General features: G+C 34.4%; 1 protein-coding gene across 1 annotated transcript in view; it reads left to right on the top strand.

Annotated features, from left to right (window-relative positions):
* COL5A2 (collagen type V alpha 2 chain) overlaps window positions 1-16,438 on the top strand; it is a 143,674-nt gene extending 127,236 nt beyond the window's left edge. The window contains exons 42-54 of the mRNA XM_069491244.1: window positions 190-351; window positions 1,021-1,128; window positions 2,247-2,354; window positions 3,442-3,495; window positions 4,362-4,469; window positions 5,374-5,427; window positions 7,116-7,223; window positions 7,612-7,665; window positions 8,719-8,826; window positions 10,672-10,963; window positions 12,337-12,524; window positions 13,196-13,435; window positions 14,103-16,438. Coding sequence (XP_069347345.1) covers window positions 190-351; window positions 1,021-1,128; window positions 2,247-2,354; window positions 3,442-3,495; window positions 4,362-4,469; window positions 5,374-5,427; window positions 7,116-7,223; window positions 7,612-7,665; window positions 8,719-8,826; window positions 10,672-10,963; window positions 12,337-12,524; window positions 13,196-13,435; window positions 14,103-14,249 — 1,731 coding nt within the window. The 3' untranslated portion in view covers window positions 14,250-16,438. The remainder of the gene's footprint in view (window positions 1-189; window positions 352-1,020; window positions 1,129-2,246; window positions 2,355-3,441; window positions 3,496-4,361; window positions 4,470-5,373; window positions 5,428-7,115; window positions 7,224-7,611; window positions 7,666-8,718; window positions 8,827-10,671; window positions 10,964-12,336; window positions 12,525-13,195; window positions 13,436-14,102) is intronic.
* Window positions 16,439-18,140: the final 1,702 nt, after the last annotated feature.

The raw sequence follows: 18,140 nt of genomic DNA on the forward strand, positions 1-18,140 counted from the left end.
TTTCCCAGTTAATTAATCTACCTCTATGTTTTGTTTTGTTTTGTTAAAATTCTACTGAATGACTGATTAACAGGAAAGGTGAACCTGCAAGACTAGGACACCTGCATCTGAGGTAGACACCATTGAGTCAGTTGCTCTTACTTGGCTTCCACTTTGCCCTCCTGGGTATTTCTTTCTGTGTTATACTAGGGAGCTCTAGGACCTGCGGGGCCCTTAGGGGAGCCCGGGAAGGAGGGACCTCCAGGTCTTCGTGGGGACCCCGGCTCTCATGGACGAGTGGGAGATCGAGGACCAGCTGGCCCTCCTGGTGGTCCAGGAGACAAAGGGGACCCAGGAGAAGATGGGCAACCTGTAAGTTTGATATCTTTGTTCAAGAACACCTCCAGTTGAGATATTTACAAATAGAAATCCATAATAATCAACACCATAAAGAAACTATTTGCTGGGCATATTCCTATATCCTTTAAGTGCATTATACCCTATAACTTACAATTCTCTGCTTTAGAAGAGAATTTATATAATTTATAAATATATCTAATTTATATATAGATATAAAAAAGCAGTAATGAAAATGGTATCCAAAAACTAAACCAAAGAAATTCTTTGTAAATGTTGGTAATGTATGAAGAACTTTTAAAAATATATGTATTATTTTATTTTATATCAATATGCTTCTAAACATTAATGTATTTAGATAACCATTTGTCTTTATTTTTTAAATTTCTTTTTGTCTTTTTAAAAAGAGGAAAAAATATTTCTCTGAACAGTAACCTCTTTTATTCAGTCAATATTTGCAATAATCTTCAAGTTCCTTCCCAACTGATGAGCTGTTTTTAACTTTAAATAATGTCAAAGTCTCTGTGTGGATTATAACTAATTACTTATATATAGTATGGTATTGTGAAACAGATCTTTTTTTCATACTGAAAAACCCATAAAGCTGTAATCAATTTATTATAAATTCCTTGGATTAGGTTTTACTCTGGAGAATTTCTAATTCTAGCTTGTCCTCAATATTAGGGTCCAGATGGTCCCCCTGGCCCAGCTGGGACTACTGGGCAAAGAGGAATAGTCGGCATGCCTGGGCAACGTGGAGAGCGAGGCATGCCCGGCCTGCCAGGCCCGGCGGTAAGTAGCTGCCTCAGTCAATATTTCATCTGATACATGCAATAAAATTTTTTTCAGAGAGAATTGATATTTTTTTGCTTAGTAAATGGATTGAAAGAGTCTTGTACTCACATATATTCTGAGTATCTTAAAATCTTTTTATCTTAAATGTCAAAATCTTAACTATCTTGCAAAGTCTTTGAAAAATATATTTGTTTAACCCTGGGACTAGAGAAGCAGGCAAAGAAGGATATGGATTTTTGGTGACTCTTAAATCTTTCTTCAAAGATTAAAAAGATCCCTGGAGCTAGAGAAGGGGGATAATCTCCTGGTGAGTAGGTAGCGTCTTTTTAAATAAACACGCTTCACAAAAATGCCATATTTCACAGTAAACCATCAAAGGGAAGACATAGTTGAGCAAAAGGAATATTAGAGGTGAATGTGGGGTGAACTACAAAGCAAGACTCTGAAGGTAATCTCCTGTTCTCTGGAGGGTGCTTAAGAATCTCATATTCCCTGGAGTATGGATAAAAGTTTGATTCAATGTTAGCTTTGAAGAGACTAAACTTTACCACTATGAAATTATAATACTTGAGAAAAAATTAATAATTTTTAATGGAATATAGACAGAGCAATGTACCCCTGGAATCTTGGAACTGGGAGACATCTGGATACAAATCTGAAACCAGACAATGAAGAGTTAAGGGATGTGTTATTATCATTAGAAGTAAGCTGAGGGCCTAAAAGTACAATCTCTCAATAGTGAGACCAAAGTACAGAATATAAAAATAAAATGAGCAAAGTGGGAGTGAAAGAGGATGAGTGTGTCTTACTAGTGATGCAGATTCCAAAAGGGCAGCTAGAATTGACCGTGGTGCATATTGTTAGAACCCAAAATGCATACCTGAGCTGGTGGCAAAGGATGCTTTTTGGTCCCTTTGATAGGTCAGGAGGAGTGTGATATGAGGTGGGCATGCTTCTGAGAAGGCATTTACAGTGACATGGGTGTTGTAGGTAATGGAAAATTATTATTATAGAAGGAGGGACTAAGGTGACATTTAATGAAATGTAGCCTTTATGGGAACTGGTGTTCTTCAATTTCTTCAGACGTGGATGGCATATTTATACTTATATTTCAGGGCACACCAGGAAAAGTAGGACCAACGGGTGCAACAGGAGATAAGGGTCCACCTGGACCTGTGGGACCCCCAGGCTCCAATGGTCCTGTAGGGGAACCTGGACCAGAAGTGAGTACTGCAGTAAAAATTACTCTTCTCTTGGTATCTGGGTGTCATGGGGACAACTTTTTCATTTACAAATTGCTTTAGAGATTTAGAAATTGATTGACCTTAAGAAAGTTCTTAGTAATGTTATTTGATGTACCCTACTTCCTTAGGGTTGGCTAATGATGACATAAAGAAAAGGTAACAAGATCAATGTCCTTGCACTGACTTTCCTCTAATCTGGAGCTAAGTATTTTAGTTGATTTAGACTGTTGCCAAATTGCTTTGAAGGTGAAAGGACACATCCATTCATCTTTTCCCTTGTTATTATTTCATCTTGTAATGGTATATTTATAAAAATTGCCAAGTTTTATGGTGATAGGATTAATATAACCATTATAGATTGTGAAAAGGGCAAAGTAAATAGAGACCATTTTACTTAAATATCACTAAAACGTAAAATAATGGATGTCATGTTCCTTTAGGTTCTTTTGAGAGGAAATCAGTTTTTGATAGGCAATTTAAGAAGTTACAAGTTGGAATGTCCTCTATTTAGTTATTTAATAAATGAATCACCAAACTGTTTCTTGAAAGAAATAATCAATGGTTTTCAGAGGAATTTTTGATCAAATGGTAAACATAGTTTAGAAAAAAATCAAAATGAGGAGAGAAGATTACATATATTTAAAAGGTAATTTAATAATTTAATAGCTAACCACAATTATTTTATTTCAAGACTTTAAGGATACTATTTGGATAAACAAAAAGTTTAGTAAAAAAACCCATTTATTGGTAACAGAAACAAAACATAAATGGCAAGAATGTAATTGTTGCCTATTTATTTCAAAGTACTTGAGGATGTTCTTTCTTTTTTAAAAATAATAAATAGAAATGAAGAATTTAGGTTAAGTAAGAAGGTATTAAAAATTTTATGACAATTCAAAATAATGGAAAGATGATAAGAAGCCATTCTCCTACTGAGATTTCTATAAATGCTAATTTATAGTTTATAAAAGAGAGGTATAAAGCATGCTGCCATTTTTTCTGACAATTGGAATGAGATTTGTTACATTACTCAATTAATTAGTTTTTCAAATATTTTTCTTTATAGGGTCCGGCTGGTAATGACGGTACTCCAGGACGGGATGGTGCTGTTGGTGAACGTGTAAGAGCAATTTCTCTGATTAAAAAATCTAAAGGGATATAAATTTGAAATCTTTGTAATTTTAGTATTATGCTCAAAAGCTACCATATGTCCTCATAACTCCAATACAGCTCCGATTTTTCTGATTAAAAACCCTTTTTGTAAGGTCACAACTTGTAAATCTTGTAAATGAAAGAAGATTTGAATATACAGCAAAGTAAAATGATATTTTTTTACTAAGAGCAGGACAGCAAAATTGCTTTCATCTTTGGTACAACAAAAAAGGCCTATAAGTATTTACTCCTTGGGACATTGCATCATAATAAGATTGCAGATGGTATCATGTCTGTTTTTCTTTTATAAAATGGGAGAAGGGTGACTATTAAAGGGAAAGTGAGGAAAGATGATCAAAATTCAGGTTTCTCTTTTTTTTCAGCATATTACAAGAGTACAAATGTTTAGGTTACACATAATGCCTTTGCCCCACCCGAGTCAGAGCTTCAAGTCAGAGCTTGTCCATTCCCCAGACGGTGCGCACCGCACCCATTAGGTGTGAATATACCCATCCCTTCCTCCCCCCACCACCTGCCCAACAACTGATAAATGTGCACATAAGTGTTGATCAGTTAATACCAATTTGATGGTGAGTATATGTGGTGCTTGTTTTTCTATTCTTGTTATACTTCACTTAGTACAATGGGCTCCAGCTCTATCCAGGATAATACAGGAGGTGTGAGATCACCATTGTTTTTTGTAGCTGAGTAGAAGTACATGGTATACATAAACCACATTTTATTAATCCACTCATGTATTGATGGGCACTTGGGTTGTTTTCACATCTTTGCAATTGTGAATTATGCTGCTATAAACATGGTTATTTTTGTCAGGGTGATCGTGGAGACCCCGGGCCTGCAGGTCTGCCAGGCTCTCAGGGTGCCCCAGGAACTCCTGGCCCTGTCGGTGCTCCCGGAGATGCAGGACAAAGAGGAGATCCGGTAAGGAGGGAGTCAGTTTCGCAATGACAGTTATTAGTATGGATATACTATGTTATTATATAAGCTACATATATGCATGTATATGATCATACCTGTGCACTTCATTAAGGACTTTAAACAAAGAATGATACACAGCCAATTATGAATTAGTTTATATTTTTTAATCTTAAAGGAAATATTTGACTTTTAATAGACATTCAAAAATACTGATGCTTTGACTTCTATCATTTAAAAATGCTGTAATTTATAGGGAATATAATAAGCATGCATTGTGTTAAATGTAAGCAAGTAATGTCTTATTGTATTCAACTAAGGGGATCTTTTTTTATTTCAAAGTATTAGGGAGCTACAAATGTTTTTGGTTGCATGGATTGCTTTTGTAATGCTTGAGTCAGGGTTAAAAGTGTGCCCGTCACCCAGGTAGTGTTCATTGTACCCATTAGGTAGATTTTTGCTCATCACCTCTGCAACACCCCCTGCTCCCCACTTGATTTCCTTTGAGATTTACTTCCCTCTATGCACATGTATGCTCATCAGTTAGTTCCGATTTAACAGTGAATACATGGGGTGTTTGTTTTTCCATTCTTTGGATACTTCACTTAGGATAATGGTCTCTAGTTCCATCCAAATTGTTGTAAAAGGCATTAAGTACTAAGGGGATGTTCATTCAGTGAAGTCAATAGATAAAATTGACTGTAAAAGTGTCATTGGATTTACAGCGAGCACATTCTTACCTACATGTGAACATTCGCTTGATTTCAATTACTTAACCATAAGAGTACACACATAGACGCACACATACATATTTAAGCACCCAGCTACAAACACATATTTTTGACATCCTATATCTATAAAATATATGTGTATCATTTGACATACCAATGTTTGTGAAAATTTCTTCTAGGGTTCTCGGGGTCCTATAGGACCACCTGGTCGAGCTGGAAAGCGTGGTTTACCTGTAAGTTCTCTATTTTTCTTAAAGAAATATATTTTCTTATGTAAAATATACTCCCAAAGTATGATTTAAGATTCATAAATAAAAATGCTAAATTTCTCAAGCTTGAACAAAAATATTAATTTAAAATAATACAAGAATTCATAGAATTCATATGAATTCAAGAATTCATTTGTTTTTATAATTTTAAGAGAGCTCCTCTAAATTTAACTACAAATTCTTTCAATAACCAATGAAGACTTTCCAGTCAAAGTTTTCTTGCAAAATAAGAGGGATAACAGTGCATTTCTCGTAGTGCTGTTCTAAAAATCTCATAGGAAAATGGATTTGAAAACTCTTTGTAAACTTGAAAAGTGTTATTCAAATATTGTGTCTTATTTTCAACTAGACTATTCTGCTTCTGTTCTGATATTTTTGCTATTTGCAATCTCTTTCGGTTTAATTGTTATTATACAGTTGTCTTGTGAATGAATCATCTCTTATGCACCATCTCATAGGTCATGTTCCTTTCACATCCATTGTATAAATCAATGTTTATATTTATAAAGAACAATGATATCCTTAATATCATGGCCATATTATTAAATAATTCTCAGTTTTGATTTGAGCTTGACTGACAAAGATTTCATAGTTGCATAGCACTTCAAGTGAATGGTTTTCTAAACAATTCAAGAAACTGTTATTTATTCATGGTTTTCCATGAGTAAATATATTTTAGTTAATAATTTAAATAGGTTCTTTCTGGTTTGATTTATTTTTAATTATGAAACTTTGGGTCATCCCCAAAATAAAAGAAACTTTCTAACATTTTGAAAACCTTCAGGCTGATTTTGATAGCATATAAATTTATAATGCTTTATAAAATATGTAAAAACTACTGAAATCTAGTTTTACTTTTATTATAAAAATATTTGTATATTATCTGACAATTAGGAAATCCAAATTAAAAAAAGAACCAAATAAAATAGAAGCAAAAACCAATAAAGTAAAAATTAACCCTTGATCAGATAATTTTCACCTTTTCTCTGTGTGCAGCTTCTATGCCAAAATAAGATTCTTAACTGTGGATTTTTTTGTTTCTTTGTTTAGTTTCTCAGGATTAAGATTGCTAGATTTGACTACAGATAGTGTAGATAGGAGTATAACATAGAGTTTCCTTGTGTTTTCTTTAAAGGAGAGTGGCTTAATGATGATATTCAAACAAGTTTTTGCCGATTTCTTAATATAGTCCCACCAGTCATATCCAGTTAGTTTATTTGCATATGCAAATTTAAAAACATCTCATTCTTGGGGGAAGCATGATAAGTATGACACGTTTTAATTTAAAAGAATCTATGTATAGTAGCAATATTTTATGTATTAGCAAAATATATAAAATATAATTTTTGGAAAACATTTTAGATAGGGTAGATCAAACTTAAAAATATTTCATTTTAATATGAATGTAGGGTAAACAGTTAAAAACCTAAATCTTTAGGAAAGCATTATTATATATCTGTATCAGTGATCATTTACCATTCCTTAGGAAAAATAGACAAAAATTTCTAGGTCTAATGCTATTTAGATAAGTAACTATGTTAGTATATATAAAACACATTATATAAAATTATAGTAAATACAATGGTAAAAAATAAAATTGCAGTAAATTCTAGTCTCAACAAGTAGTACCCATACCATGACTCCATTTCTAGGGACCACAAGGACCTCGTGGGGACAAAGGTGATCATGGAGACCGAGGTGACCGAGGTCAGAAGGGCCACAGAGGCTTCACTGGTCTTCAGGGTCTTCCTGGACCTCCTGTAAGTTATTCTTTTAAGTATTACTCTGCCCTCCATGTGTATAGACACAGGTATCTTGACATGAACACTTGTCTGTCTATGAAATAGATGGATATTTGTGAATCTTAAATTCATTAAAAAATATCTTGAATAACAAATTACTTAGTTACCCAATATAATTGCCAATAATAAGCTATAATTTTGCAGGAAAGAAATAAAGCAAAAAGCCATACACACCTTTACTCCTATGGGTGTTTTTGGTCAGCCCATGTAGACAATGCAGAAACTGATGACTCTATCAAAGTAGTTAATGCTGCTAACGTCAATAACAGGATGTTTTACAAAGCCAAGAATGGCACAATGTAGGATCTAAATATTTTGGCAACGTTTCAATTTTATTTCTACTTAGGGTCCAAATGGTGAACAAGGAAGTGCTGGAATACCTGGACCATTTGGCCCAAGAGTAAGTAAGAAAATTAGTAAGTTTCAGATGTAAATAATAATGCCTTTGGTGAAATACTGTTAATGCTTGAGTATCATTTTCATGGTACTGAAGCTGGAGTTGGCCTGTGTTCTCTGAAACTGGCAAAAAATGTATGAGACAAACCATTAAGCAATTAAATTTAAGTAGAAATGTCCTGAAATATGACATATTACCTCATCGGTCCACATTAAAATTTCTTATCTAGTATCTGAATATATTCTTTTGTTAGTTCATTTTCTTACTTTGTGTTAATTTAAATTTCCATTAAGCTTGCACTCTTTGAGATGATATAATAGGACCTGCAATGAAATGGAGGCAGATTTTGAAACTGAATATATTTTTGTCCTTTAAGTAATTGTGATAATTCCTCAGAAGTAGTTTGCATAAGGCTAATTTGGAAGGAAATAATAAAATGAAACAATATTTGAAGGTTTTAGAAATTCTCCATTAGTATTAATGCTGCCTTTGAGAAGTCATTAATATCATAAGCCAAGTGACATGCAAAATTATTTAGGAAAACAGAAAAAAAATCCTAGAAAAAAATTTAAAAATTAATTAGAAGTATTCTGCTATGTCTAATAGTGTGTAAATAAATTATACATAAAATTGAGAAAAGTAGTATAAAAATTACTACAATGTAACGAGATTCTGGGACACAAGCACACAAATTTCACTTACAATAAACACTCTTAACTTCTGTCATTTTCTTGCGTCACGTTAATTGAATTTCCAACTATATTATTTACATTATTTGAGATTTGATGAAACAATTACTACCAATAAAAGTACATAACTAGTCCATTAAAGTTTTTAATGCATACTGGTCTTTTACTATGCATGGATGAAAGAAAATTCCTGTGCGATGAAATCATAAATGTTACATAGTACCAGAAGTCCATTTCTTAGTTGTTAAGAAACTGAATCTGGGAAACCATTGTAATAGCTCCATATGTAAAATAGTGCTTTAAAAAGAGGAAGACATTGTAAAATTTTTCTTCATAGAATCTAAAATACAGTCCTTATCTCTTGCAGGGTCCTCCAGGCCCAGTTGGTCCTTCGGGTAAAGAAGGAAACCCTGGGCCACTTGGGCCGATTGGACCTCCAGGAGTGCGGGGCAGTGTAGGAGAAGCAGGACCTGAGGTAAAGTCACAAGGGTTTGCATGCAAGAAGTGGTGTTGATTCAATAGCCTGGATTCCCTCCAAGTAATGTCTGTGCAGCGTGATGGACAAGAGAATTAAGGGACCCTGAAAACAAACCTAGAAGTCACATAAGACTTTGTAGTAACTATTTTTGAATATTTTAGTAGGGGTTATTTACAGTATATAAAATCAGAGTCCAAGCTACCCAGGACGTGACATAATGTGATACCAATGAGAGCAAATAGCAAGTTATGATTGTGTTTATAATTAAAACGATGAAAATTTTGCTTTGCTCTAAATGGCAGTATTCTAAATTTCTGTAAGGGATAGTTCCTATTTTATGAAAACTTCATGAAAATGCTGGGCAATGAAGAGTATGAAATTGAAGTTTTTCTCCATTTAAATGACATTCAGAGAGGAGTTCAATTAAAAATCGTCATAAAAAATTCAAATAGTATTGACTTGAGGATGATACAATACTGTAACTGCATTAGTTAGACTCTTGCTTCTCAGGCCGTCTCCTCTACCTTCCATGCACAGGTGTGCGTGTGTGCGTGTGCGCCCATGCGCTTGTGCCTCCCTCTCTAGTGCTTCTTCCTCTTTGGTCTCACTTTCTCCTTCTTAGTTTGTCCTTACTTTTTAATGGCAATACCGTTAAACCAAATATTTATTATTTATTATGTAGATCAAATACCCTTATATTTCCTAGGGGAAATGGAATGTTTCCTACTTATTTATTTCTCCAACTGTGAATAGAAAAGAACTACAGGATTGGAATACCTTTCACTTGTGTGGCTCTTGACTGCCTTTATTTTGTGGTTCAGTGGTCCTTGACAGAAAAATCTCTTTTCCCTTGAGAGTAGCATAAAGGAATGCAAGGAATGAATATATGACCTGAGAAGGGGAAAAAACCATATCTCAGAGCCTTTTGAGGGTGAGGACACACTGGCACTGAAAGTTAAGGTCGCTTTTGTGGAGCCATATAAGTGCCAGGCCCGGTGTAAGAACTCAAAACCTCCGACTCCCAGGTTTTGCTCTCTACATGAGACGTGGACTATGTGTCTCTTCAGGTTGTCAGCTGGGTCTTTGAAGTTGCTGAGTTCTTCCTTGGGGAAATGCAGAAAGAAATTAACAGAGAGGATTCACTTCCTAGCCTCTGCCACTTTTTGTGCTTGTTCCCCTCTCACCCCAGTACTTATTTGGCAAAAAAGTAGGAAAGCTCTTTATATATGTCAATAAAAAAGGCTAAGGAGAACATTTTTCAATTTTGTTTAGTACATAGAGTTTTGGAATACACAGTAATTAATGCATATGAAAAGACTTCCTATGTTCCCCACCCCCAATTTGAAAGTAAGGAGAAATTCTCTTGTGGGTTTTTCTTATGGATATTTCCTTGGTATTGATGTGTCTTACAGAACTAGCACCCTCAACTTTCTTGCATCCTTTTTTCAGCTTTTGTCTAAAAATACTTTTACAACATTTGGTTGTACTTTGCCTAAAATAGTTTGGAAATGAATGCACATAGCTGCATGTTCTTAATAAAATATAGTGTATCTTTAAGGTAAACATCGGAACAAATATTTTGTGCTTTGATCTTTATTTATCTCAGATGCTGACTTGCAGATATGTGGCCTGAAAAACAGTTAGGCATCATTTCTCATCCTTGCAATATTACAGCTTGGCGGGCGAGCCCCATCTAGTTATAAATGGGCATGAGCCGTCGATTTCCCAGTACTGTCAAATTGGCATGTCACAGTGTAACTCCCTATGTCCCAAGTCCCACCAGTTTAGGAAAACAAAATCAATGTGTTAATTGGAATGTCTTTCCAATTTCTTTTTAATTAGGGCCCTCCTGGGGAGCCTGGCCCACCTGGCCCTCCAGGTCCCCCCGGCCACCTCACAGCTGCTCTTGGGGATATCATGGGACACTATGATGAAAGCATGCCAGATCCACTTCCAGAGTTTACTGAAGATCAGGCGGCTCCTGATGACAAAAACAAAACTGACCCAGGTGTCCATGCCACCCTGAAGTCACTCAGTAGTCAGATTGAAACCATGCGCAGCCCTGATGGCTCTAAAACTCACCCTGCCCGGACTTGCGATGACTTAAAGCTTTGTCATTCCACAAAGCAGAGTGGTGAGTAGACAGGGACCCATTTGAGCAAAACCCATTGTTTCTGACTGTGTTATTCTCAACTGTATTCCAAAATATTTTATTGACTTTCTACATAGTGATAGACACAAGAGATAAAGTGGTAAACGTATCACAGAGCTTATGATTCAGTGGTGGAGACAGTCACTTATGTGAAAAATTATAGAGAAGATGATATGTGCTATAATAGAGGACATGTCCTATTAATCCAATTTAATGGTGGCAGTTCCATTTCCATCCAGATGTCCTAAAATATTGATAATTATTGTAGAGTAAAAGAGTTTTGTGGTGGTATAAATATAGAAAATACTTCCTTAAGCATTGTTAAATATATTTATTTACCTGCATGACCTCTCAGAATTTTAATGTGCTAACATATTATTTGATCATCAAAAGTTGAATAAAGTATATATTATTTCCCAAATTTCTTTAAATATGGAATACCTTTCACATAGTTTGCTGTCCTATGAATCATACTTTTGGAATCTCTGCTGGCAGGATTATGGTATGATGAGATTCTAAAGCATTTTGGAATGAAATAGTTTTTCTGCCCTGCGTGCTTTAGCCTTAAAGTTCACTTTATTCTATCTTTTTAATTAATCTAATAAGAGCTGGAGTAGAGGCATCTTAGGCCATAGAAATGAGCTATGAAATTCTTAAGAATTTCAGTTAACTTTGAAATGACATTGATAGAAATAGCTAAAATTTTTATCTTTGAAGAATACACTATTTTATTCTTAACTCTATACTTCACATCCCACCACTCTTATGTCATTTAAAATGTGATTTTTCATACATTATCCATATATATGCACATATGTGCACAAATGTGTTTTTATTTGTGTATTTGACTATATGTATAGCATCAAGCACTGCCTTGGTAGGTATATCCTATTTCAAGAATATCTTATATATGAGAAGATTAATTTTAAAAAGGGCCAATGAGATGATTCATACTCATTTATTTATTTACAGTACTGATAATATATTATTTTGTTACATTCCAATTATAATTTGCTTTAAAATGTTGGCTTCGTAAATTTAATGGGAACACATCCATTTTGGCGAAGCCACTTATTCACTGTAGATTGTCTCTTTTGGTATTGTTTTCTTATCCACTAAATAGGAGGAATGATATTTTGAGCCTTAAGAATATGGTTCTGCAAAGTGCCTCACAACAGTGACTAGCGTACAGAAAGTCCCCAAATGCGTAACAGTTACGTTTTTCACAAGGACTCTTTTAAAAGAGTCCTTAATCAGTGAGTTCATATTTTCAGACCATCTGTTAATTCTTTTGGAGACTCATATTCTTGTTTGAGATTTTCTTTATTTAGCAAAATTTTTGTTTTGAAAAATAGGTGAATACTGGATTGATCCTAACCAGGGATCTGTTGAAGATGCAATCAAAGTTTACTGCAATATGGACACAGGAGAAACATGTATTTCAGCAAACCCATCCAGTATACCACGTAAAACCTGGTGGGCCAGTAAATCTCCTGACCATAAGCCTATTTGGTATGGTCTTGATATGAATAGAGGATCTCAGGTAATTGAATGTGCTTACTTAAGATTGCATCCTTCACTTTCCATTCTTTATTGTATTTTTGTATTTATTTAGGACTGTGCTGTTATTTATTTTACCATGTTTATTTTGAAATGATATATTCTTAGTAGTTACAATTGCAATATAGCCAATATAATATTATCTTAAAACTCAAACGGGAGTGCTAAAAACAAAGCTCAAAGTAGAAGCTGAATAGGGAAGAGTCTGTGGAAAAATTTGTTTATTTATTTTTGTTTGCTAATGGAAAGCTTTTAATTCCTATTTCTTACAAGTATATAACAGTTGGAGTAAACATGTTTTAAACCAATAGTTTATTCCTAATTTTTGTTATAATAGTAAAAATAATGAATTATTTTTGATGTTTGATTAAAGCAGATTTAGAAATAGTTATGCTTTCTCTGGTGAATTATGGGTGTTATTAGTTTTATTAAGTCTTATTTGAGATAGTAAGGACAGAGGTTCTTACATGTGAGTATTCACAGAAATTTTAAGATTTTTTATGTGTAAAGATAGAGTAGCTTGTTATATAACAAGAATTAAAGTAATACGTTTCAAAATTCATTTGTTTGACATCCATTCTCTATATATACACATGTAAAGTATTATGAAACTCTTCCATTTTTGTGTATAACAAAGACTCTTTGTTTTTCTAGTTTACTTATGGAGACTACCAGTCACCTAATACAGCCATTACTCAGATGACCTTCTTACGCCTTTTATCAAAAGAAGCCTCCCAGAACATTACTTACATCTGTAAAAACAGTGTAGGATACATGGATGATCAAGCTAAGAACCTCAGGAAAGCTGTGGTTCTCAAAGGGGCAAATGATTTAGAAATCAAAGCAGAAGGAAATGTTAGATTCCGATATATAGTTCTTCACGATACTTGCTCTGTAAGTACTTTTTGATTCATGTTGATTTGGTTGAAGAAAAACTTTTATTTTTGTACCTTGTATATGAGCACAACAGTGGTTTGTTTATAGTCATTCTTTAGCGGAAGCTTGAACGTGTGTTAGCACATGAAACATGGTGGAGGTTTGACTACAAAACCATAAAGAAAGGACTGGATCCCTAGGATCTGATCTAGTTCTGCCAACTCTTTGGTTTCTCTGCCAGTTATCTAACTTACTGGATCTCAGTCCCATGCTTAAAATTTCTTGATTCTAAAATATATAATCAATCTGAGATACCTTACATTTTTCACTGATTTGTAAGTCTTCCTACTTGCGTATCTAGAGAGAAAACAAGGAACATATTGAATGATAAATTATGGTTTCGTTTGTGAAAAACAAAAAAGGTTTCATAATTTATGTTGTTAGTGACCATTTGGAAAGCTACAAAAGAACAAAGGAATTTACTCACTTATAAGCATGAAAGAAATGCCTATCACACATAGTGAGATGTACAATAGTACCTTACTTTTATATTACCAGTGCTCTTTTAAGTAGTGCCCTAAAAATCATTCCGTATACATCATATAAGTTGGCTGGGGAGGTTGCTGTTTAACATCCTTGGAAAAATTTGTATGTACTTTTAACTAATTGCACTATTTAATTCCAGAAGCGAAATGGAAATGTGGGCAAGACTGTCTTTGAATACAGAACACAGAAGGTGGCGCGTTTGCCCATTATAGATATTGCCCCTGTGGATGTTGGCAACACAGACCAGGAATTTGGTGTTGAAGTTGGGCCAGTTTGTTTTGTGTAAAGTAAGCCAAGATACATCAACAACGAGCACCACCATCAATGACAACCACCATTCACAAGAACTCTGACTGTTTGAAGTTGATCCTGAGACTCTTGAAGTAATGGCTGATCCTGCATCAGCATTGTATATATGGTCTTCAGTGCCTGGCTTCCTTATCCTTCAGAATATTTATTTTACTTACAATCCTCAAATTTTAATTGATTTAAAATATTTTTCAATACAGCAGTTTAGGTTTAAGACGACCAATGACAATGACCACCTTTTAAAAAAGTAAACTGATTAAATAAATAAATCTCCGTTTTCTTCAATTTATTTCGATGTAATGAAAAAGTTGCTTAGTATTTATGAGGAAAGTCTTCTTCCTGGCAGGTAGCTTAAGGAGTGGGGTATATAAAACCATAACACGTGTTTATTTTGCTTTGCTGCAGTTTGGAAAATAGGAAGTAGTGCTCTTTTGTGACCTCTCATTCCCAGATTATTAATTAAAAATGAAATGAAAATGTTTACCCTTGTGATTGAGACCCACATACGTATCTTGGAATTGTGTAACTATTACAGAGACTCCTAAAGAGAATCTTTAAAAATACCAGTTTCTCACTGTCTTAAATGGAGTTTTTAAATAATATATATTCAATGGCATTTTGGGAGAACACAGTGAAATTACTTCAACTTCTTAAATTTTTATAAAAGGTGATAACTTTAGACTTCTTTCTTATTCAAATTTAAAGAAACCTTTTTCCATTTGACTCAATCTATCAATACGGATAGAAGTTACACTAATATACCATTTAATACATTTACAATTTCTTATTTAAGAAGATATTGAATGCAAAATAATTTACATATAGAACTTAAAAAACATGTCCAGGACCCTAAGTTGAAACTCTTCCACACGTATCAATCTCATCATTTTGAAGCCTATAATGAAGAAAAAGATCTAGAAACTCAGTTGTGGAGCTGACTCTAATTGAATGTGATGATTAGAATTAGACCATTTGGCCTTTGAACGTTCATAGGAAAAGTGACCCAACATTTCTTAGCATAAGCTACCTCATCTCTAGAAGCTGGGATGGACTTACTGTTCTTGTTTATATTTTAGATACTGAAAGGTGCTATGCTTCTGTTATTATTCCAAGACTGGAGATAGGCAGGGCTAAAAAGTATTATTATTATTATTTTTTCTTCAATGATGGTGCTAAAATTCTTTCTATAAAATTTTTTAAAAATAAAGATGGTTTCATCACTACCATTGTGAAAACATAACTGTTAGAAATCCCGTTTCTGAAAGAAAAAGCATTGTTCCAGTGCCTTCGCACTGTTCCTCTGTCATACTGTATCTGGAATGCTTTGTAATACTTGCATGTTTCTTAGACTGGAACATGTAGGTCCCCTTTTGTCTCAAGATTTTTTTTTTAATTGCATTTGTTGCCTCTATTTTTTGTTTTTTCTTTAAAATAAACAACTGGGACCATCCCAAAGGACAAGCCATGCACACAACTTTGGTCATGTATCTCTGCAAAACATCAAATTAAATGCACGCTTTTGTCATGTCAGTGGTTTTCGTTTTGTGGAATTCCTTTGAACATGTTAGATCCATTTCATTTCCAATAGTAAAAAAGTAAGGTGTGATGATATTCTTTGTTTGCCATTTGTTTAAAAGATACAGCACATACCTTCTGTCATGTATGTACTGGCTTATAAACAAAAAATCTATCTGCAATATCACCCAAAAAGGCAACATGACACTAATTATCACCATCTATGCCCTTAAAAATGTCAGAGTAGTATTATTGACAAAAAAGGGAAAGCAATAGACCTTTCATGGATTAATAAACTGTGATAATAAAACATGTCTCAAAATGTCTCACATATGAATGTAGCCTAAATGTTTTCAGAGTTTTATTTTTAATATTTGTTTCACAACAGCATTTTTCCCAAATTGGTTATTATTTGGGCTCTGTATCTTGAATTTGAATATTTATATCCTTAAATACCTATGTGACTTTTTTTGGACTTCCTTTAAGTTTAGCCTATATAAATTTAGCCTATATGTTGTATATGTTCAGACAGACAAGCCAGAAATATGCAGTAATTCTGTTAAGTCAAAAACTCTAATAATTTCTAACTACATAAACACCAGTTTTTAATTGAAGCTCAGGAATGCTACAAATACAAGGCTACCCAAACCATTCCTAAGCCCTCAAACTTCTTGCCTATGTTCTAGATATAGAGGTCTTATCACACTAGTGGACTTGTTTACCTTCATGCCCCATGGGCAACTCAAATTCTACATTATCGAAAGTGTAATAATCTAGATCTGAGGAATGTGGTGGCATTAATTTATTACTGATTTATTAAAAATACAAATAAAAATACCAAAATTAACAGAAATGAAGAAAAAGAAAAATAATAAAGCACAAGCAATGCTGGAAAAATGACAAACTCATAAGATAAAATTTGATAAATTCTGGCTAGATTCAATGTAATTTGTTCCTAATTGAAAAGAGATTCAAGGAAATTATGGAAAGCAATGCTTCTGAAGAAAATGGTGTTATATGTCAGAAAGCAAGCACAAAATAATCTGAAGAAAAGAAAAACCCAATGATTGACACTGTCACACTTAAAGTCCCTATCCCACTATGAATAAAGAGTATCTTGAGAAAGAATTTTTCTTCGAAATTATGAAAATTTCAAAAGAAACTAAGAATAATTTCTTAAAAGTCATTTTTGGGGCTGAGGTTCAACAACAACAAACCAAGCAATGGTGTGGCAAAAAGAGGGAGCATGGGGCAAGCCAGGAGGCTGATTTTTTTTATCCAAATGGCTTGGTTCATTTAAGAGCAGCTTTTCCTCTTAGCTTCCATTGTAAATGCATGATTTTATCCAATTATTTAAGTGTTGGCATACCCCAGGGACCAATCTTATTCTCTTTACCTTCTTACTCAATGCTCTCTCTCATCACCTGCCCTTAACCATGCCCATGGCTTTAGTAACTCCAAATGCATATACCCAGCCCGAACCTCCCCTATCTAGATGCATATCTAAGTGTTTGATGCACCATCTTCATGTGAGTTTCAGAGGTACCTGTAGCTATGTGTATTCAAAAACAAATTTAGGATATTTCTATGTCAAAGTTGATTTGTGTTCTAGATTCCCTGTCTCAGACAATAGCCTCAGAAACCTGAGAGTCATTCCTGTCACCTCTCTGACTCTCACCATGCCAGAGTCCTGGAATTGCTAAGTATTTTCAGTTTTGCCCTTAAGGCCAAATAATCCTTAAGGCCATACTTTTCTCTCCATCTTCACTGCTGCTATTCTAGTCTACATAATCATTGTCTCTCACCTGGGTGCTCTCAACAGCCTTCTGAAAGGTTTTTAGGCATCCACTCTTGCCCTCTTTGGGTACATTCTTCCCATTATAGCCAGAGTGATCAATTGAAATACAAATCTGAATATGTCACTTATAGTCTCCCCACCCCCAGCCAACACACACAGACACACACAGACACACACACACACACACACACACTCATCTTAAAAAGCTTCTGTGTTGTCTTCTAGAATAAAGACAGAAGACAGAAATCCTCAACTATGAAGTACTGGCATGACCTGACTCCTGCCTACTTCTCAGGCTTCATTATGCTGCTGTCTGCCGTACTTTCTGCTCCACTTACGTGGACTTTTGTCCATTTTCTAAAAGCTACTAGATTCCCAGTCTTGCCAAAGACCATTTGTTTATGTATTCTTTCAGTCCAGTTTACTCGGGCTCACTTTCAGAGCCCTACCCAATGCCGTATCCTCATAGAGCATTTCCCAGGCTCCTCACCCCTCACCACACCCAGGTAAGATAAAGTTCCTTATTATAAATCTTCTTGGCTCCCTGTACTTTTC

The sequence above is a fragment of the Eulemur rufifrons genome, chromosome 1 (assembly GCF_041146395.1).
Source record: "Eulemur rufifrons isolate Redbay chromosome 1, OSU_ERuf_1, whole genome shotgun sequence".
In the NCBI taxonomy this organism is placed as follows: Eukaryota; Metazoa; Chordata; class Mammalia; order Primates; family Lemuridae; genus Eulemur; species Eulemur rufifrons.